This window comes from Zootoca vivipara, chromosome 14 (assembly GCF_965207765.1).
Source record: "Zootoca vivipara chromosome 14, rZooViv2.hap1.1, whole genome shotgun sequence".
NCBI lineage: Eukaryota > Metazoa > Chordata > Lepidosauria > Squamata > Lacertidae > Zootoca > Zootoca vivipara.
Window position 1 is genome coordinate 45896199 of NC_142597.1, and position 27317 is coordinate 45923515.

At 51.2% G+C, this 27317-nt stretch overlaps 1 protein-coding gene across 3 annotated transcripts in view; it reads right to left on the reverse strand.

Annotated features, from left to right (window-relative positions):
* Window positions 1-27085, reverse strand: part of FOXN1 (forkhead box N1) — a 49924-nt gene extending 22839 nt beyond the window's left edge. Inside the window, exons 1-3 of one of the 3 annotated variants that reach the window (XM_088658091.1) lie at window positions 26905-27085; window positions 2951-3091; window positions 1327-1833 (exon numbers count right to left, since the gene is read on the reverse strand). In XM_088658091.1, the coding sequence (XP_088514217.1) occupies window positions 1327-1833; window positions 2951-3070 (627 nt within the window). In that variant the 5' untranslated portion in view covers window positions 3071-3091; window positions 26905-27085. Of the gene's footprint in view, window positions 1-1326; window positions 1834-2950; window positions 6222-26904 lie in introns of those variants that run through there. The other 2 variants (XM_035139574.3, XM_088658092.1) reach the window with 2 other exon arrangements.
* Window positions 27086-27317: the final 232 nt, after the last annotated feature.

Here is a 27317-nt window from a genome sequence, read left to right on the forward strand (position 1 = left end):
ACTCTCTCCAGCCCAAGTTTATCATTTTATAAACTTAAACCATGTCGCCTCTTAATCACTGCTTCACTAAACTGAAAAGTCCCAAAGGCTGTGATCTTTCTTCATAGGGGAGTCACCCCTCCCCTTGATCATCTGGCCCTTCCCTGACCCGTTCCAGCTCTGCAATATGCCAGGGCACAGGATTCAAAATCCGATCACACCAGAGATTTGTATTATGATATTGCTGGTTTGGTTTCCAATGTCTTTCCTAATGACCGTTAGCACAGCGTTTGCATTTTCCACGGCTGCCGCGCACGGCACTGACATCTCCATTGAGCTATGCACTTTCTTCACGGCCTGCATGATTTGCTGTACCTCTGCCATGCACTGCAACTATCAGATGCTTCGACTTCACCCCCAAAGCCACGCTCCTCCGTTGTCTGCCGAGACAGACGGATGCTTGGCAGGGGGTTGGACTGAATGGCCCTTGTGGTCTCTTCCAATTCTATGATTCTGTTATCTTGCTTCTTCCTCGACTTTTCTCTATGTTGTTGTTGTTTTTGTTTAGTCGTTTAGTCGTGTCCGACTCTTCGTGACCCCATGGACCATAGCACGCCAGGCACTCCTATCTTCCACTGCCTCCCGCAGTTTGGTCAAACTCATGTTCGTAGCTTCGAGAACACTGTCCAACCATCTCGTCCTCTGTCGTCCCCTTCTCCTAGTGCCCTCAATCTTTCCCAACATCAGGGTCTTTTCCAAGGATTCTTCTCTTCTCATGATGCGGCCAAAGTATTGGAGCCTCAGCTTCATAATCTGTCCTTCCAGGGAGCACTCAGGGCTGATTTCCTTCAGAATGGATAGGTTTGATCTTCTTGCAGTCCATGGGACTCTCAAGAGTCTCCTCCAGCACCATAATTCAAAAGCATCCATTCTTTGGCGATCAGCCTTCTTGATGGTCCAGCTCTCACTTCCATACATCACTACTGAGAAAACCAGTAGTGAATGGCCCTTGTGGTCTCTTCCAACTCTATGATTCTATGATCTTGCGTCTTCCTAGACTTTTCTCTATGTTAAAAAGCCTTTCCCCATCCCATTGATCATTTTGGTGGACATAATAAGCGTAGAATTTTTGAGCCAGAGGGGACCCCGAGGGTCATCCAGTCCAACCCCCTGCAATGCAGGAATCACAGCTGAAGAATCCCTGGGAGGTAGCCACCCAACGTCTGCTTAAAAACCTCCAAGGAAGGAGAGTCCACCACCTTCTGAGGTCATGGAATCACAGAACCGTAGAGTTCGAACCCACCTCCCAAGGACTGCCGCTGTTTAATTAGAATTCGCCCAACTCACCATAGCCTGGGGGTGATGCTCCTGCCCAGGGTTGCCATACTGCAGGCCGTTGCACCAGGCCGGCTCGGAGGAGAGGTTGGGAAGGTGCGCGAGATACATCTCCGCCTCCCTGCTCATGGCGGGCCCACACATCTCCTCAAAGCCGTCCATGCTTGCTGCCTTGAACAGCTGTCCGTCCATGGCCAGGGCCTGCTGAGCTTCTGGGAAGGTCTCCTCTGGGAACTGCCTCTTGTACGGGTGGAAAGGGGTGTTGCGGAGAGAGCTCTTGAACCGGCCGCAGGTGCCGACCGCGCTCTCCTCGTAGCTGTAGCGCCTGAACTTCTCGGCGGCGCCGGAAGGGACCTGGAAGGCTTCCTGCTCAGCTGGGGCACCTTGGCTGGCGGAGAACCTCCTGTAGATGTGTTCAGGGGGCGGGGAGGAGGTGCTGGAGCTCGGGGAAGACTCCAGGTGCGTCCTCTCGGCCTGGGCCTCGCCATCATACGACGGGCAGCAGAAGCCCGGGGTCTCCTGAAAGCAGAGGCATAGCAAGGTCAGGTGGTACCCGGTGCATTTTTTGGGGGGGTCACCCCCCACATTGCAATTTTTGGGAACATCGCCCAAAGTTGTTGAGCTTTCTTTAGGGAGGGTTGACCGCGAGACAGATACGCCTGGCGATCACATTAAACCGTGTCAGCGCCACCGGATGCGGGTGCGAGCACTGCCCGCCGGGGGTGCCAGCGCCGACCGCCGCTCATGAAAACCCGACTGCCGATCGCATAAAACTGCCCACCAGGGATGCAAGTGCCGCCCACTGGGGGGTGCAAATGCCACCTGCCCGGTGTGTGTGTGTGTGTAAGGTCAGACTGATCACCGGGCGTATTTGCTCGATCAGCAGGTGGATTTCCACGACGGCGATCATGCCAATCGCAAACATCCACCCGCCGGGGGTGTGAGTGCCGCCATGCCAATCCGCCCAGAGGGATTTTGTCACCCTCCCCAGGCACGACACCCGGGGTGGCCAGCACTCCCCTTGCGACACCCCCGGCCTGAAAGCCACCAAACACGTTTGAGGAGGGTTAGTTCACTGGGAGAGCAGATGCCTGGCAGGTAGAAGGGTCCCAGGTTGTAAACCCAGCAGCATCTCAAGGTAGGGAGCCCCAGCCTACCCAGGTAATAACTCCCCATCCTGTCTATCCCCCCCCCAAAAAAACCCCAAACCCAGCTGGGCACTATTCCCAACCATCCCTACAAGATAAGTAAGTCAAACTCTATGGGAATCTAGGGGAGATTCCTGACTTACAATAGGTTGGGCTAGAGGAGCCTTGGGGTCCCTTCCATTTTATCCTCACAACACCCAGGTGAGCTACATGGCTGAGTGGGGGATTTGAACCCTGGTCTCTCCTGGGTGCTAGTCCGACACTCTAACCACTAGGCAACACTGGCTCATTACGTGATGTCAAGAGACTCCAGCTCCCATCAGCCACTGTGGCCCCAATGGTCAGACGGGCTGGGAGTTGATGTCCAGCAGGAACACCTCTCCTGGATTGACACTGGTCAAGTGGGGAAGGGACCGCATGGCCATTCTCATCTGCGATGCAGGGGGCTGGACTAAATGGCCCCCGGGGGTCCCTTCTAGGATTCTCACCTGCTGGATGGGGGACCCCGAATTGTCATGGGTCTGCATCCGGTCACCGCGTGGGTTGCTGTCCAGAGAATCCGAAGGCGAAAAGGTAATGCTAGCTTGGTCTTGGAGCAGTGAAACCATCACCGACGCCAGTCAAGAATCCTGTTTCAACAGAGAAGAACAACCAGGTGGGGAAATAAAGACCTGACCTCAGATGAATTGGAGACTTTCTGAGTTTCGCAATAGGATGCGCTTCATGGCATCTGATCCTAAGGAAAGGAGCTGGGCTTCCATCTCCTTGAAATGAAGAGGATAGCTGTTGGTTTTGACGGGACAACGGAGTGAATTTCTGCTCAGTTGTTCATCTGCCAGATGGTGGGTTCAGGAGGTAAGAGGAGCCTGCTGGATCAGGCCCATGGCCCATCTAGTGTTCTCACAGCAGCCAAATGCCCATCAGTACCTAGGACTCGAGGTAGACTGCCTCTGGGAATGGAGGTTCCATAAGAGCACCAGGAGACCCTTGCCATTGGGCCAGCCAGCCACATGCCCCAAAGGGAAGTCTCCAAGAAGGATCCGAGCACAAGAGCCCTCTCCCCTCCTGGGGCTCCCAGCAACTGGGATACAGAAGCATTGCTTCCTCCAACTGGGAAGGCAGAGCCGAGCCTTCATGCCTAGTAGCCATCAATACTCATCTCAGGCTGGTGGCTATCGCTGTCTCCTGTGGCAGGGAGTTCCAGACTCCAACACTTCTCTACACAAAGAAGGTCTTTCCTTCCCCGGTCCTGAGTCTTCAGGAGATGGCCCTGCATTGTAACTTTGTGAGAGCGGAATGAAAGGATTTTCCTATCCACTTTCCATCAAAGCGCCATACAAGAGCATATAAATAGAGCCAGCCAGACCAGACCAAAAGCCCACCATTGCCACCTGCAGAAGCCCAAAACACTGGCCAGACAACCAGCTAGGAATCCCCCCAAACTGCCTACTTTTTGATATTTAAGAAGAGCTGGCTCCGGCGACTTCGATCTCTCCTTTGCGACACCTGGGATGAAAAGGTGGCTGCCTTACTGCTCTCGTAAGCGGAGCAGAATGGAGCCGGCACCTCTGACAATCCCGAGAGGCACCTGCAAACATTTTTTTTATTTCGCCTGGAATGCCTTCCTCCCAATCTCTGAAGCTCCCGGGGCTTTTACACCCGGTTTCCGTTGCTGATCCCCCTGGGCGGCAAATATTTCAGCAGAACTTACTCATGATAAAACATCCCTTTTTCTTTTTTCACCAACACCCCCTTTGAACTACAAAAGAGACTTTTTAAAGCATTTTTACAACCCTGCCTCTTTGTTTAATCCGAAACTGATAGATGAGGCTGGAACTTCCAGAGATAAAGCCTTTGGGTGCAAAATCTGGGCGAAAGTTGCGGGAAACTGATGAGGCCCAAGAGAAGGGTACCCCAAATCTCTTGGGGCCACAGGGCAGCTTGGTTTTGCTTGGTTTCTACATCTGCTTGCAACCTTTCTAAATAAAAATCCAGGTGGAGATTCACCAGCATTTTCTGTGCAAATTTCTCCTCAATGTACACATGGACACAATATATGGATTTTTGAAAGAACCTTCCGCAGATGCATCCTTTATCTTATTTCCTCTAATAACACGCATGTCCCTCCCCCACTTCGTTGGAAAACCACGCCACAATGTTTGGAGGAATGCAAGTGTTACCAGACATCTGCATTCACACATTCAGTTTGGGATGCAGTTTTCAGATTGCCAACCGAATGAATCTCTCTCTGCTCCCTAACAAAAACATCCAATGGCCCTCCCCTCTCTCCCTGGCCTAGATTTGACGCTCCGGGGTTTTCCACAGGGAACTTATTTCATTTCACTCGCCACACTCCTGTTTGCAAGGATGAGTGCTTTGTAAATAACACGTTACTGAGCCGTTTGTGCAATTGATAAGAGAAGACGGCACCGCCTTAAAATTAGATAAAGGAAAAAAAAGGGGGGGGGAAACCAGAGGTGAATGCTAGAAAACTCAATGGAACTGTGGTAAGGCAACCAGATTTGTAAGCCTCCTAACAACCAGTTTTTAAATTATTATTATTATTATTATTATTATTATTATTATTATTATTATTATCCAAGAGGACTGGAGAGATCCATGGAAGAGGAGGGCTATGGATGGCAAGAATGGCTCGGCTCTGCCTCCACAGTCGGAAGCAGCTGTGCTTCTCAACAGCAATCTGGGACAGTGGCATGTGGTGAAATATTTTGTAGGGGAACAAGTTAGGGCTGCCAGAGGTGCCTGCTTGCGAGGGCAATTGTGGGGGCTGATGTCACACACGTGTGACATCCCGATGTGCTGTTGTCGTGCGCATGAGCAACGTGCCTCCCTTTCTAAGCCGGGCAGAAGGGGCACCAGGCTTTAATACTTTAGGCTAACAGATTGAGGTTGAATCCTGACAAGACAGAAGTACAGTTTGGGGGGGGGGGACAGGAGGTGGGCAGGTGTGGAGGACTCCCTGGTCCTGAATGGGTTAACTGTGCCCCTGAAGGACCAGGTGCGCAGCCTGGGAGTCATTCTGGACTCACAGCTGTCCATGGAGGCACAGGTCAACTCTGTGTCCAGGGCAGCTGTCTATCAGCTCCATCTGGTACGCAGGCTGAGACCCTACCTGCCTGCAGACTGTCTAGCCAGAGTGGTGCATGCTCTAGTTATCTCCCGCTTGGACTACTGCAATGCGCTCAACGTGGGGCTACCTTTGAAGGTGACTCTGAAACTACAACTAATCCTGAATGCAGCAGCTAGACTGGGGACTGGGAGCAGCCGCCGAGGCCACATAACACCGGTCCTGAACGACCTACATTGGCTCCCAGTATGTTTCCGAGCACAATTCAAAGTGTTGGTGCTGACCTTTAAAGCCCTAAACGGCCTCGGTCCAGTATACCTGAAGGAGCATCTCTACCCCCATTGTTCAACCCAGACACTGAGGTCCAGCTCTGAGGGCCTTCTGGCGGTTCCCTTGCTGCGAGAAGCCAAGTTACAGGGAACCAGGCAGAGGGCCTTCTCGGTAGTGGCACCTGCCCTGTGGAACGCCCTCCCACCAGATGTCAAAGACAAAAACAACTACCAGACTTTTAGGAGACATCTGAAGGCAGCCCTGTTTGTTGTTGTTTAGTCGTTTAGTCGTGTCCGACTCTTCGTGACCCCATGGACCAGAGCACGCCAGGCAGTTTGGTCAAACTCATGTTCGTAGCTTCGAGAACACTGTCCAACCATCTTTAGGGAAGCGTTGAATAGATTGTTGTATTTTAACATTTTGTTGGAAGCCGCCCAGAGTGGCTGAGGAAACCCAGCCAGATGGGCGCGGTATAAATAATAAATTGTTGTTGTTGTTGTTGTTGTTGTTGTACTCTAATTTAGCAGGAACATTTAGGGGAACAGCTTCATCCCCCATGTTCACCGACTGCATGCGGCAGGAGGGGAGAGGGCTCTTGTGCTCGAATCCTGCTTGCAAGAGGTACCTGACCAGTTGGCCACCACGAAAACAGGATGCTGGAGTCGGTGGGTCCCCTTTGGCCTGATCCAGCAATGGGTGCGTACCTCCAAGGTTTAAGGCAAGCAGCACCACAGCTCCCACCCATTGCTGGCCTGCATAGCATCGTTTTAGGTCCCATTCTCAGCAACTCTCATCAAGTGCATCTCCTTTTTGTGCAAAGGCAACCAGACCCGCCCAAGCTCTTCCAAATGAGGTTCATATAATGGCATTGCGGTCTTTTCCCAGCCAAGGCCCTTGAGGTTTGGAGGCACGGCTGCTTGAGTTTCTAGCGGGGCGGATGGGTAGCAGCCGAGGCTGAGACGGCTCCTGACCGGCGCCCAAAGCCCCGTGTCTCCGCCGCTCTCTGCAAATGGTGCGTGGCGATCGCCACTTCCCCTCGGATTAGATGCCTGCTTTGAAAAAAAACCAAGGAAAGTGGAAAGTGCTTGGAGGGGTGACGCTGGCCAAGCTCCTTTGCTTGCGTGACTGACGGGTCCCGTCAGCGAGCCAGGCCTGAACTGGGCCCCTGTTTTGTTCTCCCTCTCGGATTCCCAAGGGCCGCTATTCTTTGCCGGCGCATGGCCGCTCGAGCATCTTGCACCGCTGCCGCGCCGGATGCCAGGTGCTGCTGTTCTTGCGCAGGCCTCCCGTGTCCCCGGAGGCGGAGATCAACTTTCACTGGAAGGCGGCGTGTTTGGATGATCCCCAATTCGTAATTCACCCTCTGCACTACATGCCTCCGAGGAGCAGCCTGATCCCAGCTTGACACCGGTGGTTCTGATCTTCCCCCCTTCTGCCCCCCCTTCCCCAAAGCACTAAATCATCGCCTTCCCAACCCCCCTTCCTGCCTTCTGGGATTCACTCCGATGCCTCTTGGTTCAAGGGAGAGCCAGAGCGCTGGAATAGGACCTCAAATCACCTCCACACCTAGGGATTCTTTAAATTTAATTTAATTTAAATTTAATTCTCCACAACCCTCTGATTCTTGATGGTACCTCCACCATCAAGCTGCATCTCATGTCCTCCTTTATTGCATTTATATCCCATGCTTTTCTCCAAGGAGCATGAAGGGGAATACATGATTCTTCTCCTCATCCTTTAATCCAGGCACCCCCCAAACTTGGCCCTCCAGATGTTTCGGGACTACAACTCCCATCACCCCTAGCTAACAGGACCAGTGGTCAGGGATGATGGGAATTGTAGTCCCACAACATCTGGAGGGCCAAGTTTGGGGCTGCCTGCTTTAATCCCTCCAACAGCCCTGTGAGGTAGCTCAGGTGGAGAGGGGCCAGGGTCACCCAGTGAGAGCTTCGTGGCTGAGTGGGAGGATTCGAACCCTGCTCTCTTCCCAGGCCTTAGCCTGACTCTCTAACCACTACACCGCACTGTCTCTCTAGCAAAGAGTGTGGCTGGAGAACCAGGCAGACGGCCTTGTGGGATCAGCAAGGGAGGCTCCATGGCGGGAGAGATCAGAGCCTCGACTGCAGCCACAAAACAAACCACGGCGGGTTCCGTTTTTTGCACCCACAGCAACACAGGCTCTGCATGACCTCAGAAGAGGAGGAGGAGGCTTCCAGGGTGGGGTTCAGGGGTTGAGTCAGCAGCTGGGTGGGGACGGGCCCAGGAGGGCGGGGTGGGGGAATGGTTGGCCTCTGGATTGCTGAGTCAAAACATCTTGTCTCTGATCTCCATCAGATCCAGATTGCGGCAGGTTTGGCCCACAAAGTGTGTATTCAAAAGGTGTGAAAGGCTCCACCTTTTGAATTCCATACATGCCCAGAACATCCCTGGTGATTTCATAGAATTGTGGAGTTGGAAGGGAGCCCCTGAGGGCCATCTAGTCCAACCCCCTGCAATTGCAGGAAGCATGGCTGAAGAATCCCAGACAATCTCTGCTTAAAAACCTCCAAGGAAGGAGAGTCCACCACCTTCCAAGGGAACTGTTCCATCGTTGAACTGTTGAAATTTCTTCCTGATGTTTAGTCAGAAAATCCTTTATTGCAACTTGAAGCCATGGGTTCAAGTCCTACCCTCCAGAGCAAGAGAAAACCAGCTTGCTCCCTCTTCCATGCGACAGCCCTTGAAATATGGCTCTGTCTCCTCTCAGTCTCCTCTTTCCCAGGCTAAACACAACCAGCGCCTTCAACCATTCCTCATCAGGCTTCGCTTCCTGACTCGATCATCTTGGTCGCCCTCCTCTGCACACCTTCCAGCTTGCAAATGTCATTTTTTAACTGGGGTGACCAGAATTGGACCCAGGACTCAAGGCAGGGCCTGACTAAGGCAAAAGAGAGTGATACTATTACCTCCCTAGATCTGGACACTAGACATCTTTTGATGGCAGCCTGGAATTGCATTTGCTTTTTTTGCTGCTGCACCACACTGTTGCCTCATGTTACCTTTGTGGTCCGCTAAGACCCCTCAATCCGTTTCACAGGTCATCTCTCAGAGTGCCAGGCTAACTGACTCTTTGCTCTAGCAAGTGAATGGCGTGATAAAGTGGCTTTCGAGTTGGTAGCAGGGGTGGCAATAACAGAAGCCGGAGAAAGCAGACATATCATCCAGAAGAGGCTAGTTACGTCTCTCCTTTTCTTTGATGCGGTCTCTGCTTCATGCTAACAGCTTAAACAGTAATGTTGAGGGAAGGTATTAATTTTACTGCATGCAGTGCACTTAAAGAAAATGTTATGAAAATGATGTATACAAGTGGACAATGTATACAAGTTAGCCTAGAGAAGAGAAGGTTAAGGGGTGATATGATAGCCATGTTCAAATATATGAAAGGATGTCATATGGAGGAGGGAGAAAGATTGTTTTCTGCTGCTCCAGAGAAGCGGACACGGAGCAATGGATTCAAACTTCAAGAAAGAAGATTCCACCTAAACATTAGGAAGCACTTCCTGACAGTAAGAGCTGTTCAACAGTGGAATTTGCTACCAAGGAGTATGGTGGAGTCTCCTTCTTTGGAGGTCTTTAAGAAGAGGCTTGACAGCCATATGTCAAGAATGCTTTGATGGTGTTTCCTGCTCGGCAGGGGGTTGGACTGGATGGCCCTTGTGCTCTCTTCCAACTCTATGATTCTATGTCATTTAACACCAGCTAAACTTGCCAAAATGTATAAGACAAGAACTAATGAGTGCTGAAAATGTAAAGAAAAGGAAGGTATCTTTTACCACATGTGGTGGACTTGTAAAGAGGTAAAGGCTTTCTGGGGAAAGATATATAATGAGTTAAAGAAAGTGTTTAAAAATACTTTTGTTGAAAAACCAGAAGCCTTTTTATTGGGTATAGCGGCTTGGAAGAGATACCAAAGGAAGATTAAAGATTGTTTATGTATGCAACAGCTGCGACAAGAATTCTTTTAGCCCCAAAATGGAAACAACAAGAAATACCAACGAAAAAAGAGTGGCAGATGAAGATGATGGACTTTGCAGAACTGGCAAATCTGACAGGAAAAATCCGAAACCAGCAAGATCAAGCATTCCAAAAGGACTGGAGCAAATTTATACGATATCTGAAAGACTCTTGTAAGCAATTAACATCACTAGCAGGGTTGTTTGAAGACTTGCAATGAGAAACTTTCGACCTTTCTATCTTAAAATTATGAGTTATTTTATAATGTACGTAATGAGAATCGGAAAACGTGCAAAATGCAATGATATAAAAGCTAATCTTGAAAGCCATGAAATGGGAGGGAAGGGAGTTGACAGGCTCTAAAGAGCTAGGGATGTAAAGTGGAGTGTTATGATGTGAACGTCTATTATAAAATGGAAAATAAAGAAATAAAAAATGATCAAGGGGCTGAAGTGTGTGTGTGTGTAATCGTGGATCAACACCACAGCACTGGGAAACAGGTCATGCCTAGCAAACTCCATCCTTCTGTGCAATTAAGTGTTGCAATGTCTTCTATAAGGAGTGAGATGGTCCTGATCCTGGCAGCCTGTCATTTGAGCTCTGAAACAAGCCGGCCGGCCAATGTGGTTGGTGTGCCTCAAGTGTATCTCAGGGAGATCTTTGCATCCCTTGAGGAGAGATTCCTTGGGAGCACTATTTCCTCTGCCAATGTGCTCTGGGGCTAGCAGGGGTGGGAGGCAGGCAGCCCCAGCGGTAGGCGGGACCAGAGCCAATGACGGGCAGTGGCAGATCCAATAGCAGGCGGCGTCCAGATGCCATCTCCATTTAATAATAATAATAATAATAATAATAATAATAATAATAATTTTTTATTTATACCCCGCCCATCTGGCCGGGGTCCCCCAGCCACTCTGGGCGGCTTCCAACAAAACATTAAAATACAGAAATCAAACATAAAAAGCTTCCCTAAACAGGGCTGCCTTGAGGTGCCTTCTAAAGGTCTGGTAATTGTTGTTCTCTTTGACCTCTGGTGGGAGGGCATTCCACAGGGTGGGTGCCACTACCGAGAAGGCCCTCTGCCTGGTTCCCTGTAACTTGGCTTCTCGTAGTTTCAGCCCACAATCTTTGAAGAAATGGGTTGCAATGAGAAAATTCAGACCCAGCCAACACTCATAACAACACGCAGGTTAGTTGCCACTGCTAGCCCTCCTCAGAGTAGAACCGTTGAAACTAACAGATGTGGCCAACTTACGTTTATTACCGTACTTTCGAAGGATCTACTTGGGAGAGAGCTCAGGGCATCGGTGAAGCTGAATATTGAAAAATTCAGGACAGACCTGGTTGGCCGCTATGAGAACAGGTTGCTGGACTAGATGGGCCACGGTCCTGATCCAGGCAACTCTTCTTGCGTTCTTGTGTTCTCACACCCTACATTTAAAGCACATGGCTTCTCCCAGAGAATCCTGGGAACTGTAGTTTGTGGAGGTGATAGGAGGCCGCTTTTTGGAGAACTACAATTTCCAGAGTGGTTTAACTGTCAGTACTCTCCAGGGAAAGGCTGGAAAGGGGTACAGGCGTCTCCACAATGCTTTAAAACAGGCATCCCCTAACTGAGGCCCTCCAGATGTTTTGGCCTACAACTCCCATGATCCCTAGCTAACAGGACCAGTGGTCAGGGATGATGGGAATTGTAGTCCAAAACATCTGGAGGGCCGAAGTTTGGGGATGTCTGCTTTAGAACAAGCAGGGAGGGAGCAGAATTCAGATTCAGTTGACACCTCAAGCCAGATTTTTATGCTCTAAACTGCCCTGTGATTCTCCTACGAAGGGCGGTAGATATGTTCAATAAATTCAATAAATAAATAAAATTGCTGCTGCTGCTGCTATTAATTAACTTTGTACACCGCCCTTCATTTGAGAATCACAGGGTAGTTTACAATATAAAAACACATTACACAACAAGCAAAAACATTAACTCCCACTTGATCAAAGAATCAAAGAATGGTAGAGTTGAAATGGACCATAAGGGTCATCTAGTCCAACCCCCTGCAATGCGGGAAACTTTCATCCAATGCAGGGCTTGAACCCAACCCCGAGATTAAGAGTTTCATGCTCTATTAGCTGAGCTATCGCATTCCCATTCCCACTTTCTGAATGACAGCCTTTCTGTGACATTTGCTCTCATCTGAATTTTGCAATGCAGTTCTCCAACCAAGCAGAGTTTGCAGAAACGCACAGCTGAAGACATAAGTGAAAATGGCCTTTAAAATGGGATTGAATTAGGAAAAGTGCCTTGCATCCAAGAGTATGCTAGTTAAAATGGTGTCAATTGAGAGAAATTTGCACTAAATTGCTGAAGAATTGTCATGAGGATTAAGTACCGTATTTACTCGAGTCTAATGCGCCGTCAAATCCAAAGCGCACCTCAATTTTCAGAACCTTGAAACCCCAAAAAGTATTTGCTGGCGAATGTAAATGTGCCATCGAATCTAATGCACACCTTAATTTTCACAACATAATCTGGCCAAAAAAAGGTGAGCATTGGATTCGAGTAAATGTGGTAACAACCAACTCCAAATTTCCACAGAAATGTGGAGATCCTGAATTTAAGACTGGGGGCAAATGAGAGAAGGGCAAATCCTTCCATCCCTGGCAGCTGACAAACATGCTCACTTTTTGCCCTCTTCTTGCAACTAGACTACAACTCCCATAATCCCTTGGGGTGGGACGGATGGGAGCTGGAGTGCTTGAGCCAAAGCACCTCCTCCAAACTTCTGCCCCTTTTCAGCCAGCACTTTATCTGGAGCGTTGAGGTCTAGAATCTTGCTTCGCTTTCAGGAGGAAGAAGCTGCTTCGGTAGAGCAGCTGCTTTGCATGCAGAAGGTCCCCGGTTCAATCTGCAGCGGCATCTCTGGGCAGGGCTGGGGCCAACGACCCCACCCTTTGCCTGAATCCCTGGAGAGCTGCTGCTGCTGCCAGTCAGCGCAGGCAACACCAAACGTCTAAGGCGGCTTCCGATGTTAGCATCCAGATCAAGGGAAGTAATAGTACCACTGTATTCTGCTCTGGTCAGACCTCACCTGGAGTACCGTGTCCAGTTCAAGAAGGATACTGACAAGCTGGAACGTGTCCAGAGGAAGGCAACCAAAATGGTCAAAGGCCTGGAAATGATGCCTTATGAGGAACGGCTTAGGGAGCTGGGTATGTTTAGCCTGGAGAAGAGAAGGTGAAGGGGTGATATGATAGCCATGTTCAAATATATGAAGGGATGTAATATGGAGGAGGGAGAAAGATAGTTTTCTGCTGCTCCAGAGAAGCGGACACGGAGCAATGGATTCAAACTTCAAGAAAGAAGATTCCACCTCAACATTAGGAAGAACTTCCTGACAGTAAGAGCTGTTCGGCAGTGGAATTTGCTGCCAAGGAGTGTGGTGGAGTCTCCTTCTTTGGAGGTCTTTAAGCAGAGGCTTGACAGGCATATGTCAAGAATGCTTTGATGGTGTTTCCTGCTCGGCAGGGGGTTGGACTGGATGGCCCTTGTGGTCTCTTCCAACTCTATGATTCTATGTTCCTATTTAATTCAGAACCATGAGGACTAGAATCTTGCTTCGCTCTGCTGCTGGTGGTGAGTGAGGGTGCCTCTGGGCCCAGGGTCCTCTGTGTGTGTGTGTGTGTGTGTCAGGCCTCTCCATCCTCTCCTGCACCTTCTCCTCCTCCTCCTCCTCCTCGGGGATCCTTCCCTTCCCGTGAGCTCATCCTGGGACCGTGCCATGTTCCTCCTTTTACGAGGAAGGTGTGTGCAGTACCCCCGCCCTAATGGTTTCTGTCTCTGGCTGCGGCAGCATGTTTTATGCCGGGTGTGGCCCTGGTGCTGTGCCTTTCATGGGTTCCCTCTCCTGCCCCACCTGGGACCACTCCTACCCTCCCACTGGGAATCGCCCACATCCTGCGCTGCAATTACCTTTATTTGATCTGCGGGACGGGTTTGGGAATCTTTTTGCACCGGGGTTCTGGGGAGCTGAGTCGGGAGAAAAAAGGCTGGCAGGCTGCGGGGAGCGCCGAGGGATGGGCAGGATCGTGGCAGAGCCGGGAGGGAACCCCCACCCAGGGGGTCATCTAGCAGAGATGGGGGGCAGCAGCCCAAGCTAAGTTGGCTCTGGGGGGTGGAGAGAGGGCAGGGCTTCAGGCCCAGAACTCAATTCCCAGAACTCGGCTGTGGAATGTGTGGAAGCGTGTAAGGCACAAGGTGTCACAGAGCATGTGCAGAGTCACACTCCTAAGTGGGGGAAAGTCAGATCCCATTGACCTGGGATTCTGGGGAGGGCTTTCCAGAACGGAGTCTGTGGCTTCTGGATGGGAGATTCATTTCATTTACTAGGTTTCGCTAACACCCAATGACTGCAGGCTGCCTTAGTGCAGGCATCCCCAAACTTCGGCCCTCCAGATGTTTTGGACTACAATTCCCATCTTCCCCAACCACCGGTCCTGTTAGCTAGGGATCATGGGAGTTGTAGGCCAAAACATCTGGAGGGCCGCAGTTTGGGGATGCCTGCCTTAGTGATTTTTTGGAAAACCTATCAAATGGAATATTTGAAATCTGAAACTGAATAATTAACACAACAACAACACACACACCAAGGTGTGAAACCAAAATAGGAACATAGGTCTGAGTATTGTCTACACTGACTGGCAGCAGCTCTCCAGGGTCTCAGGGAGGGAGTCCTTCCCTGCCATCCCTGGAGGTGCTCTCAGGAATTGACCCTTGGACCTTCTACATGCAAGGCAGGTGTCCTGCCCCGAGCCACAGCCCTTCAGGACACATGAAGGCGAGAGGCCTTTGCCCCTCACTGCATAAGTCGGCCCACCCAACCATGGACCCCCGCCAGAAAAAAGCCCAAAGCAAGCCTCTAGCCTGGAGAAGAGAAGGTTAAGGGGTGAGATGATAGCCATGTTCAAATATATAAAAGGATGTCATATAGAGGAGGGAGAAAGGTTGTTTTCTGCTGCTCCAGAGAAGCGGACACGGAGCAATGGATTCAAACTACAAGAAAGAAGATTCCACCTAAACGTTAGGAAGAACTTCCTGACAGTAAGAGCTGTTCGGCAGTGGAATTTGCTACCAGGGAGTGTGGTGGAGTCTCCTTCTTTGGAGGTCTTTAAGCAGAGGCTTGACAGCCATCTGTCAGGAATGCTTTGATGGTGTTTCCTGCTTGGCAGGGGGTTGGACTGGATGGCCCTTGGGGTCTCTTCCAACTCTATGATTCTATGATCCTAACCCTCTCTCCAAAGCAATCCCTCCCTCCCCCCATCTTCCCTCGCTGGCTCTGCAGGTAGGAGAGTAAGACATCTCAGGTGCAGGCAGCCCATAATTAGCAGGGAAGGCTACCTCAGGGCGTGGCTCGCGGCCACCAGCCAGCTTTCTAAAAAGGGATGAGCAACTCATGGCGGACGGCGAGGACGAGCGTGTACATTATGGCTCCTGTACATGGTCCTCCTCCTCCTTTTGCAGTCATAGAATCATAGGCTTGTAGAGTTGGGACACCTGGGGTCATCTAGTCCAACCCCTCCGCAATGCAGGAACCACAACTATTTCAGCCATTTCAGCTTTAATTGCGTTGCCCCCTAACAGTCCTTTATACATCCCTTCTTCCGTATCCAACAGATGACGGTCATTTATGATACAACCGAGAGAACTCTAGCCCACGAAAACTGGTGCCAGGATAAATCGGGTGGTCTTTAGGACAAGGGTCACCATTTATGCTGCCCCAAGTTGCCCCCAACTCCTCTCCGTCTCCATTGGAAAGGGCTTAGAGCTGGAGGAGGAAGTTGGAAGAGTGGTTTACCCCCCCCCTTCCACTCGATGGTGCTTTTCAAGGCACAGAGTGACTCTGTTGGATTGGACTCAAATCCTTTGAAAAATTAAACTGGGCCATTGGGGTCTTTCCAAATGTCCCCATGGGCTTAAAAAGATGCACTCTGTTTCTATTGATCCTGCCCCTCCCTGGACCTGCCCAATCCTCTTTTAAAGCCATCTAGGTCAGTGGCCATCACTGCCTCCTGTGGGAGGGAGTTCCACAGTTTAACTCTGCCCTTCTTTGAGAAGGACTTTCTTTTATCCATCTTGAATCTTCATTGAATGCAAATGAGTACCAGTGTCATGAGAGAGGAAGGAAAACTTCCTTCCGTCCACTTTCTCCAGGCCAGTCATAATTTTTATATACTGTACCTCTAGCTCAGCTGGTAGAGCCCGGCATTCTTAATCTCAGGGTTGTGGGTTCGAGCGCCACGTTGGGCAAAAGATTCCTGCGTTGCAGGGGGTTGGACTAGATGATCCTCGTGGCCCCTCTCACTCGCCTTTTCTCCAAACTAAAATGTCCCAAGCGCCACCACCTTTCTGCGGCGGGGAGCCCCTTGGTCATTTCCTGAACCTAAAAAAGCCCCAAATGAGTCCCAGATCCTTGCATGATTCACAAACCTCCGTCTCTGTCCTCTTATCTCTGGATTTTGCCTCTCCTGGGAAAGCAAAGGATCGGCTGGGAAGGAGCCTCAAAGGAGTGAGTAAGCAACTGCAGCCTCCCAGAGAGACTTGCTCCGGGCTGGGGTAGGGACCTGACTTGGTGCATTTAAAAGTGCTTTTTTTTCTCTCTCCGTCCGCTTTCCCTTTGCTTTTTTGATGACTGAAACAACTTTCCTTCCCTCTCCTCCTCTTGGCGCTCCAGCCCTTAATAAACGCAGAGCAGAGTCGCCAGAAAAGGCGCCCTTGTGCAGAAGGCAACTGGCGGCTCCCTCCTCCTAGCCACAAATGGCTCTGCAGCAATGCCTCTGAATCGCAATTGCTGGAAGCTGCAGGAGGGAAGAGGGCTCTGGTGCTCAGAAGAGCCATCTGGTTGGCCACAGAAAGAACAGGATGCTGGACCAGCGGGGCCACTAGGGGCCCGATCCAGCAGGCTCTTCTTCTGTAAGCCAGCCAGGGAACCCGGGGAGGGATCTCCTTCCTTCCATGAATGGCATGCCGCCGCCGCTGGGTTCTTGGGAGAACAGGTTCCTCTCTCGTCTCCTGGCTGCCTCTTGCTCGCTCCTAGCAGGGAGAAGGTTGGCCGGGACCTGCCGAGGCAGGCCTGGGAGAGCTGGCAGTCCCTGGCATCAGGAGGGCAGGAAGACCCAGCCCCGCTGCAGGAGGGAAGGGAGAAAGAGAGGGGGGTGGATGGGCTGCTGCGGCCCAGGGGGGAGAGTTGCTTGGTGAGGCTGCGGCCACGGTTGCCTCGGAGCCTTTTTTCTGGGTAAGGGGGATCCATCCATTGCTGTTTTCCATCTGCTGGGAATGGAGGAGGCTATCAAGGGACGGGCACCCTGGCCACATTCAGGGCGGCCCACACAGGCGCCATCCCAGGCCAAGGGTGCCCCAGGCGGTTGGAGGCTTCTGGGACTGGGTGCGGGAGGCGACAAGCAGCCAGGTGACTTATTCACCTCCACCATCTTAAGCTTCTACAGTGGTACCTCGGTTTAAGAAGAGCCCCGTTTATGAACTATTTGGTTTATGAACTCCGCAAAACCGGAAGTAGTGTTCCAGTTAGCTAACTTTTTACCGTGGTCTAAGAACAGAAGCTGGACGGTCGAAGGGCACCAGCGGCGGGGGGAGGCCTCATTAGGGAAATCGTGCCTCGGTTTAAGAACGGTTCCGGTTTAAGAACGGACTTCCGGAACGGATTAAGTTCGTAAACCGAGGTACCACTGTATTGATTGAGGCTGCCAGTATTATGATGCCATCACACAAACCTAGGATGCAGCTGCATCGGGAGGACTGACACAGTTCTGGCCAGCTCCCCTCAAAAAGGAGTTGGAAAAAGATCAGAAAAGGGCAGCCAGAATGGTCCAGGCGACAGAGCAACTCACCTACGAGAATTTTGGGGTTTAGCAAAAAAGCGAGGAAGGGGTGACATTTATAAAATCAAGCCTGACATGGAGAAAGTGGACGAAGGAAAGCTTTTCTCCCTTTCCCCCCAACACCAGAACTTGTGGAGATCCAATAAAACTGAATATGGAAAGATACAGGACTGATAAAAGGATGGACTTCTTCATTCAGCAAGTGGTTAAATGATGGAACTCCCTCCTACGTTTGGCCTGATTCAGCAGGCTCTTTTGATGTTCTCATGGAGCTTCCAGTTCCAGAGGCAGTCTATCTAGATTCCTAGGTTCTTAAGGGCATGTGACCGCTGTGAGAACAGGGTGCTGGACTAGATGTGGCTGTTTTGCCTGATCCACTGGCTGTTCTTATACAGAAGAGGAAGAATACAACCCCCCTGGGCTAGCAGCCACAGGAAAGCCTTCTTCTTCTCCTCCTCCTCCTCCTCCTCCTCCTCCTCCTCCTCCTCCTCCTCCTCCTCCTCCTCCTCCTCCTCTAGCTGGATGCCCTTACGGCATCTTACATCAATGGACCTGAGTAACATTAGCTCCATTCCTTCCAAAGGATCTACTTTGAGTAAGAGCTAGGCTATAACCCATTCTTTTAAATCTCCTTTTCTGGCCTTCAGTCGACCTCATCTATTTACTTCCTAAAACTTATGCACGGCTTGTTTAGTTTTGTTTGTAAAAAGCCTTCCCTCAAAACGGTTTGCAAAGAAGGAAAAAAAATGCAACTCTCAAAAAGTTAAAACAACAATAGACTAAAAGCTCATCGAAGCTCTCACCAACTGGGTAGACCTTCTGTTGTGTTCAGTGACTGGCTCCCTAAATCGAGGGCAGAGTTATTGCTGGGCTCCAACACCCCTCCTCTCTGACCATGGGGCGCTGATGGGAGTAGAGCGCCCCACGGCCTCTGGAGGAGGGCCAATGATGCCCCCCCCCGCCCTGCTCTGAAATCTTGCCACCAGCATTGCCTCTGCCCCAAACCTCTCTCTGTAACCTCTGCAAACAGCCTTGCAAAGTAGGCTGGCATTGATTCTCCCCATTTTGCAAAGCTGCGAGAATCAGCTTGTATAAGGGCTATCTCATAAGCCTGTGATTCACCCTCCACACCCACTCTGCCAGGGCTGATTGAAATCTCAATCTATTTAAACCTCTCTCTCTCTGTGTGTGTGTGTGTTTTGTTTTTCGTATTTCCCAGATTGCAGTCCCGGGACTTGCCTTAATGGTCATTGCGGCGTCTGCATTGATCGGGGTTGGACTAGATGACCCTGGGGGTCCCTCCCAACTCCACAATTCTAGGAATCTACAAATTGTCCCAAATTCTGGTCTCTGGTTCCCCTTCTGGAGGTGTGTTTGCCCACCTTGCCCCCGTCTCGGAGGAGCAGGCTGAGAAACGCCACCCCCCTGCTGTCGTCACCAGGGCGAAGAAGCCTGTGAAAACGGGGACCGATCCCTTCGCACGTTGCGCCCTCCGTTTCGCTCGGGGGCCGACGGCTGAGAAAGCCGTGGCCCTTTGTGCGCCGGAGGGGGAAAGGTGTATCAAAGGCTCGTCATTTTCTTCTGCCGCTAATTTCACCTGCGCAATCTCCAGGATTAATCTTCCTTTTATTCTTCCTGCGACTTAATTCATTTCTTCAAGGTGGAAGGAGGAGGAGAGAGTTGAGAGGCTCGCCCAAGCTGCGAGGCCTTGGCGGATGCCATCCTGCCTGCCGGCTGCTTTGTGTGCGCCAGTGAAAATCTGCTCCACTCTTGAACGGCTCTTCCTTCCTGCCAGAAAGACATTTGTCTTGCATATGGCCAGTGGAAATGGCTTTCTCCTTTCTGTATGCCTCAGAAGGCTGTGTGTTTTGCTAGGGACCTTCTGTGGCATAACACGGGGGTGAAATTATTATTGTCATGTATTAAATTTCTATATCACCTTTTGTCCGAGGATCACAGGGCAGTTGACAATATAAAACATGAACCCAGTTGGGCGTCGAGAGAAACAGAGGCTTCCTATTCACATTTGCAAAGCAGTTTTGGGAGTCGCAGAAAGATGCCTCCTACTGCGTCAAACTCATTAAGCCCAGTGTTGCCTGCACTGACTGGCAGCAGCTCTCCAGGGTTTCATACGAGGGTCTTTCCCTGTCCCTCTTAGAGATGGCGCTGGCCCTGAAACGGAAGCAAGGCTCTAGTCCTCATGGTTCTAGACGAAGATCCAGCTCAAACAAGCACATAGGTCCACCCAGCTCAGTGCCGGCCACTCTGACTGGCAGCAGCTCTCCAGGGGTTCAGGCAGGGGATTCTCCCAGCCCAAAGTGCAGATGCCAAGGATTGAATCAGGGCCCAGATCAGCAACGAGCAAACCTCGAGGTCAGGAGGATGGGGGCGTAACAGAGTTTCTGGGTATGCATAAGATTTTGGGCAGGGCCCAAATCTGCATAAGATTTTATATGCAGAGATGAAATCTAGCCTTTAGATTTTGCCAAAAGCAAGCCAATCAAGGTCTGCTCCAAATCCCCCAGTTTATTCCTTCAGTTTGTGCTCGTCCCAGCTCAGATCTCCCCGAATAATATCCTCTACTGTTCATTTAGCAGGGACCCAGGTGGCGCTGTGGTTAAACCACTGAGCCTAGGGCAGGCATCCCCAAACTTTGGCCCTCCAGATGTTTTGGACTACAATTCCCATCTTCCCTGACCATTGGTCCTGTTAGCTAGGGATCATGGGAGTTGTAGGCCAAAACATCTGGAGGGCCGCAGTTTGGGGATGCCTGGCCTAGGGCTTGCTGATCAGAAGGTCGGCGGTTCGAATCCCTGTGACGGGGTGAGCTCCCGTTGCTCGGTCCCAGCTCCTGCCAACCTAGCAGTTCGAAAGCACGTCAAAATGCAAGTAGATAAATAGGAACCGCTACAGCGGGAAGGTAAACGGCGTTTCCGTGTGCTGCTCTGGTTTGCCCGGAGCGACTTTGTCATGCTGGCCACATGACCTGGAAGCTATACGCCAGCTCCCTCGGCCAATAATGCGAGATGAGCGCGCAACCCCAGAGTCGGTCACGACTGGACCTAATGGTCAGGGGTCCCTTTACCTTTACCTAATTTCCCCAAAGGTCCATGGGGTCACCAAGAGTCATACACGACTAAACAACAACAAATTTCCCCAAAGGGTTTCCTCCAAATGAACGCTGCCCCTGCCCCTTCAGGACCCCCAAATCACCACCAAGTACCTAAGGAGAGCCTGCTGGATCAGGCCAAATGGGACCCATCTAGTCTAGCCTCCTGTCTTTCACAGGGGCCAACCAGATGCCCATTATGGGGGAAACCCAAGCTGGATCCGAGCACAAGAGCATCACTCTCCCCTCCTGCCTTTTCCAGCAACGGCCTCTCAGGAACATTGCTGCCTCTGACTGTGGAGGCTGAGCCGAGCCACCAAGTTGGTGGCTGTCACTGCCTCCTGCAGCAGGGAGTTCCACAGCTTATTTATGCGGTTCATGAATAAGTTGCTTCTTTTATCCATCCTGAATCTTCCAATATGAAGCTTAATTAGATGCCCAGGAGTTCTGGTGTTCCGGTGCCAAGCTTACTTTTACAAACTTCTATCGTGTCGCCTTCTATCATGTCGCCCCTCCATCCCCCAAATCATTTTGGTGGCCCTTTTCTGAACTTTTTTTTTTTTTGACAACTCTACACTATCACCTTACATTAATATCCTACACAGGAACTGAGAACATCCCTCTGAATTCAAATTCCCCAGAAACACTTGGTGGGTGGGCAATGGGGTGGGCAGGGAGGAATGGGACATTCACAAAAATATTCGGCGCCCCGAATATTGTTCCATCCTTCCGGGGAGGCAGCACCCCACAGCATCAACCGCTACCGGAAACGCACATGGCACCCTGTTTAATGACAGGACTGACTGATTCTCAAGGATTTTTTAAATCCAGGCCGTCAGCATGGGGGATGAGGTCCCTTCATCTCTTTTTATCACTTGACCATAGAATTGTAGAGTCGGAAGGGATACCCAAAGGCCATCCAGTCCAACCCCCTGCAATGCAGGAATCACCACTAAGGCATCCATGACAGATGGCCACCCAAGCTCTGCTTAAAAACCTCCAAGGAAGGACCGTCTACAACCTCCCGAGGAAGAAAGTTCCACTGTCGAAAGTTCTTCCTGGTGTTTAGCCAGAATCTCTTATCTTGTAACTTGAAGCCATGGGTTCGAGTCCTACCCTCCAGAGCAAGAGAAAACCAGCTCTTCCCTCTTCCCTGTGACAGCCCTTGAAATATTTGGAGATGGCTCTCATATCTCTTTGATGGTGTTTCTTGCTTGGCAGGGGGTTGGACTGGATGGCCCTTGTGGTCTCTTCCAACTCTATGATCTCCTCTCAGTCTCCTCTTTTCCAGGCTAAACATGCGCAGCTCCTTCAACCGTTCCTCATAAGGCTTGGTTTCGAGTCCCTCGATCATCCTGGTCGCCCTCCTCTGCCCACCTTCCAGCTTATCAACGTCCTTCTTAAATTGTGGTGCCCAGAATTGGACACAGGACTCCAGGTGGGGTCTGACCAAGGCAGGAGAGACCAGGACTAATGCTTCCCCTATGGCTTCTGCCGATGCAGCCTAGAATAGCATGAGATATTCGTCTCCTGGCAGGCAGGGCTGAGGAAAAGACTCTCTGCCTGGAACCATGGAGCGGCGCTCCTCCTGTGTTGCAGTCTAGGCCAGCTTGCTGCATTCCTAAATTTTGCTGTCAGGGCGGGGGGTGAACCCAGAAGTCTGTGGACCTGCCAAAAGGTGGATGTCACAAATCTAAAACAGGAGGCCAAAGTCACAGGCAGCTGGACATTCTGAGGTCTCTTTGCAATGACTGCCTTGGGAGACAGAGCAGGGTGACTTGACTCACTTGCAAGGTGCCAAATGTTTTGTAAAAGTCAACCTGTTTTGCATCACTCCTGGCTTCTGCTCTGCCTCCACAAATCCACCTCCCTCTGACCTTGGATCAATTTAAAACAAATAACTAGATCTGAAGATTGCATCCAACTAAGATCATCTCTGAATTGATATAAATGGATCTCAGCATGTTCCACCTATTAATTTTTTTAAAATTGCCCAGTAGCACCTTAGAGACCAACTAAGTTTGTTCTAGGAACAGTATAAGCTTTCGTGTGCACGCACACTTCTTCAGATACATGGAAACAGAAGTCACCAGATCTTTATCTATAGTGGGAGGGTGGGGTGGGGTTTTTCTCAGAAGGGTAGTACCGGTAGGAGATGGGTGATTGGCTGAATGGCTTTGGTAAACCTCTTAACGACTGTTAACGACTGCAATTAATCCTACAGGGAAAACCAAGGGATAGTATGCAGGTGGCCCAAAATAACTTTAGCATATGCAATGAGACAAGAATCTAATATCTGAATATTCTTGTCTCGTTACATATGCTAAAGTTATTTTTGGTTTACCATACCCATTGAGTATGTGTGGCGCTGTGGTCTAAACCACAGAGCCTAGGGCTTGCCAATCAGAAGGTCGGAGGTTCGAATTCCCGGTCCCTGCCCCTTCCAACCTAGCAGTTTGAAAGCACGTCAAAGTGCAAGTAGATAAATAGGGACTGCTCCGGCGGGAAGGTAAACGGCGTTTCCGTGTGCTGCTCTGGTTCGCCAGAAGCGGCTTTGTCATGGTGGCCACATGACCCAGAAGCTGTCTGTGAAGCCGGCTCCCTCGGCCTATGGAGCGAAATGAGCGCGCAACCCCAGAGTTGTCCGCAACTGGACCTAATGGTCAGGGGTACCTTTACCTTTAAGGTGCTACTGGACAATTTTTTAATTTATTCCGACTGCATCAGACCTACACGGCTACCTACCTGAGTCTATTAATTTTATGCTAGTCTTTTAGCGACTAATGCAGTGAAATACTAATATAATTAGAGAATTTTAGAGTCAGGAGGGACCCCCAAGGGCCATCTAGTCCAACCCCACAATCCAAGAGTCATGGCTAGAGAATCTCTGACAGACAGACATCCAACCAACCAACCTGTGCTTAAAAGCCTCGAAGGAAGGAGAGTCCACCGCCTTCTGGGACATCATTTCGACTGGTCTACTTTGAGTATGACTCATGCTGGATACAACCCTGACGAAGCAAGTTGCATCCTCTAGTTAACGCAAGAGCTTCATCCGGTCCTCAGAGCAGCCAAGCAGATGCCCCAGGGGAAGGTCCACCTGCTGGACCTGAGCACAACAGCTCAGGAGGAGAGTGTTGCTGTTGTGGCAGTGAATTCCATCGTTGGAAAGAACGCTTTCCCCTGTCCTGAATCTTCTAATGTTCAGCTTTGGTGGGTGACGCCTTTGGGTTGATGAGAGAGGCCGATCCACTTCTCACCACCTCCGTGTGTAACCTCAGACCCCTGTTTAACGCCCTCTTTGACTTGCTCTTTCTCTGAACTATTAAACAAAAACCACACCAGCCTTGTGAGGGAGCCGGGGATGTTTCAGCCAGGAGAAGAGATGGCCGAGAGGTGGCCTGATGGCCACCTTCAAATATCTCAACTCGAAAGGGCTGTTCCATGGAGGATGGAGCAAGCTTGTTTACCCCTGATCGGGAGGGGTAGGACTCGAACCCATGGATTCAAATGACAAGAAAGGAGGTTTCGACTAGAGCTCAGGAAGAACTTTATGATGGGAAGAGCTGCCTGACAGTGGAACAGACTCCTTCGGAAGGTGGCAGACTCTCCTTCCTTGGAGGTTTTTAAGCAGAGGTCATGGGTGCCTTAGTTGAGATCCCTGCATTGCAGGGGCTTGGACTAGATGACTCTTGTGGGCCCCTTCTCAACTCCACAGGTCTACAAACTATTGCAGCCTCTCTTCACGCCCTGTCAATCATTTAAGCTGCCCTTCTCCATCACTCAATGGAGAGCAGAGGGGGCTTGGGAAGCCACGGAACGATTGCTGCCCACGATTTGCCCCAATATGGACTAGAGACTTGCAGAGCTCCAACTAGCCGAAGAGGTGAGTGCCCAGCCCTGCCTCTGGGTCGCCTGTTGCAATCCTCCCATCCCTTCGCACCAGCGCTTCGCACCGAGTATGCTTCCACTGCTTGCCTGGGCCTGCCTCCTTCCCTCTGGATGAAGAGCTGAGCCAAAGGTGGGGTGTGGCAGAAGCTCCCCTGGTACTCGGTGCACCTGTTGGCGTGGCGAGGCCGCTGCCAGTGGAGAGCAAGGTGCATCGGTTTGGCAGCCGCCTTGCCAGGCACCTGCCCTCTTCGAGGTGCTCCGTGGCATCCGAAGTCGGAACTAGAGGTTAACTCTTTTTTTGCTTTGTATTTATGTACTTAAGCCTAGATTGTTTTGTTGTTGTCATTTATTCTGTTTTATTTGTTGCAATATTGAATTTGTTCTGTTTGCCAAACTATTGGCTTTTGTCGTTTTTGGATTGACTCCATGTTTTGTATATCTGTATTTTCAATGCTCTGTTTCGAAAGGATGCTGCAAGCTGTTCTGGGCAAAGCTCATTGTGGAAAAGAGGCATATCGGTAAAATCCACCCGTTGATCAATCAATCCTCTGAGCGACTCCAAGTCCACAGAGCTTGAGGGTCGTTCTGCAACTGGTGCAGCTGCAAGGAGGGACTGAGGGCATTTTTTATCCTGTCCTTTGCTCCAAGGAGCTCCAGGTGACAATCATGACTCACCCCTCCTCATTTAATCCCCACCGCAACCCTGCGAGGTGGGTGAAGCTGAGGAGCAGTGCCCGGGCCCCCAAGGTGAGACCTTCATGGCTAAGTGGGGATTTGAACCCTGGTCTCTCCTGTGTCCTAGTCCGATGCTCTGACCACTACACCACACTAGCTCGCCTCTGGGCGCTGGCTGAGGAGCTGGCAATGTTGCCAAGCCCACCGCTGTCCCTCGCTGCTCTAATGCTCTCCAGGTCAAGGGGTGGGGGCACCTGGCCAGTGCCCAGGTAGGAGGTTGCCCAGGCATTTCCTTTTGCTCGATGGCAGAGTTGCCATCTTTGCACAGAGACCACCACAGGTATGGCTAGGAAAGATCCCGGAGGCTGAGTCGAAGGCATTTCCCCGTGTGGCTCATTAAAGCAGCTCTCCTTCCGGAGCTTGAGGACTAGGATCTTACTTTATGCTTCAGGGAAGCGTGGCAGCTCAATGGCAAAAGCACCTGCTTTGCATGCAGAGAAGGTTCCCCGTCCCGTCCCAAGCAGGCTGAGGAAAAAAAACAACCTGCCTGCCTGCCTCTGAAAGCCTGGAGGCAGACACGGCTGGTTCGAGTCGGCAACACTGCGCTGAATGGAGCCAAGTGTCCGGCTTGGTCAAATCGGTTCCCCATGGTCACCAGAAAAAATGTGACCACCCCAAACATGCCAAGTTTTCATTTGCCCCGTTGCACCAGAATGGTCTCCTCCTGCCGGGACCTCACCCCTCTGGCGCTTGCACAGAGAGTTCCTCGAAGGCAGCCTTTGCCGTCTTGGGGTCCTCCAGATGTTTGCGGGCCCAACACAACAGCTGCCCAGCTGCCTTGGGGTCTCCAAAGCAGTTGAAGGGCGCCAGGTTGATGAAGGAATGATGGAAGGGGCAGCAGCAATCTTTCAAATGGGGCATTCTGCCTCAGCCCCCCACCCCGTCTCTGAGCTGTGATTCCTGCATTGCAGGAGGGTGGGCCAGCCAGGTGACCCTTGGTGGTATCTTCCAATTGATTCTATGACTCCTGCCCAGGAGGAACTCTGGAACTCCAAAAGTTGTTTCTTTGAGCCGTCCTTCCTTCTCCCCACCAAAATAAATAATCTCTCAAGTCTCAACACTCAACCGCTGCCGGGTCTTCCATCGGTAAATTAACAGCAAATTTCTGGGAACGCCACGTCAAATGCCCAGTTGACAGCAACCTGCAAAAATGTCACCGCGCGGCGAATGATAACTACCAATGGGGATGCCCCATCCATCCCTCACACAGGCTCCTTCCCCAAGTGAGGGGAACAGCCAAACTTTAGAATTATGGAAGGGTTTGGGGATCCTCCTTGAGAAAGCGGAAGGCTCCCCATAAATCAGTTTCTTGCGCCTCATAGACGTCAGCGAGCAACACGTCTCACAAGCATACACAGAGTGCCAAGGTCTGCTCCCTGGCCCCGTTCCCTCCGCCGGGAGTGGCGCGCTGCCCGGGTGAAGTGGAGCTGGGGAGGGAGGGAGGGGACGGCGGAGGAGAGGTCTCTGCTTACCTCTCTTGCTCCGAAGCAGCACCTCCGAGACGCGGAGAGGTCATGCGGAGTGAGGCGCCCTTGGGTGGCTCAGTCGGCGGCGGCGGCGCGCACGGCTCAGCGACTCACTCTCCGCGCTGTGGGAGCCAAGAGCCTGCTGTGCTCTCCAGGTGAGGCGGAGAGGCATTTGGCGAAGGAGGCAAGGCGGCAATTATGATATCAGCAACTCCTAGCCTTGGGCAATCGAGCCTCTCATAAGGCCGGGGAAAAAGTGACGGAGAAGGAGGAGAAGGAGAAGGAAGGCTCCCGCTCTCGGCGCCGCGCCCCCCTTTCTTTCCCCTGCCTCTCAACTTAGAGAAGTGGGGCATGAGCTACCCGAGGGTCACCTGGGCAGGTGCTCGACCCTCCGCAGTTGGGGGGAAGGCGTGGGGCGG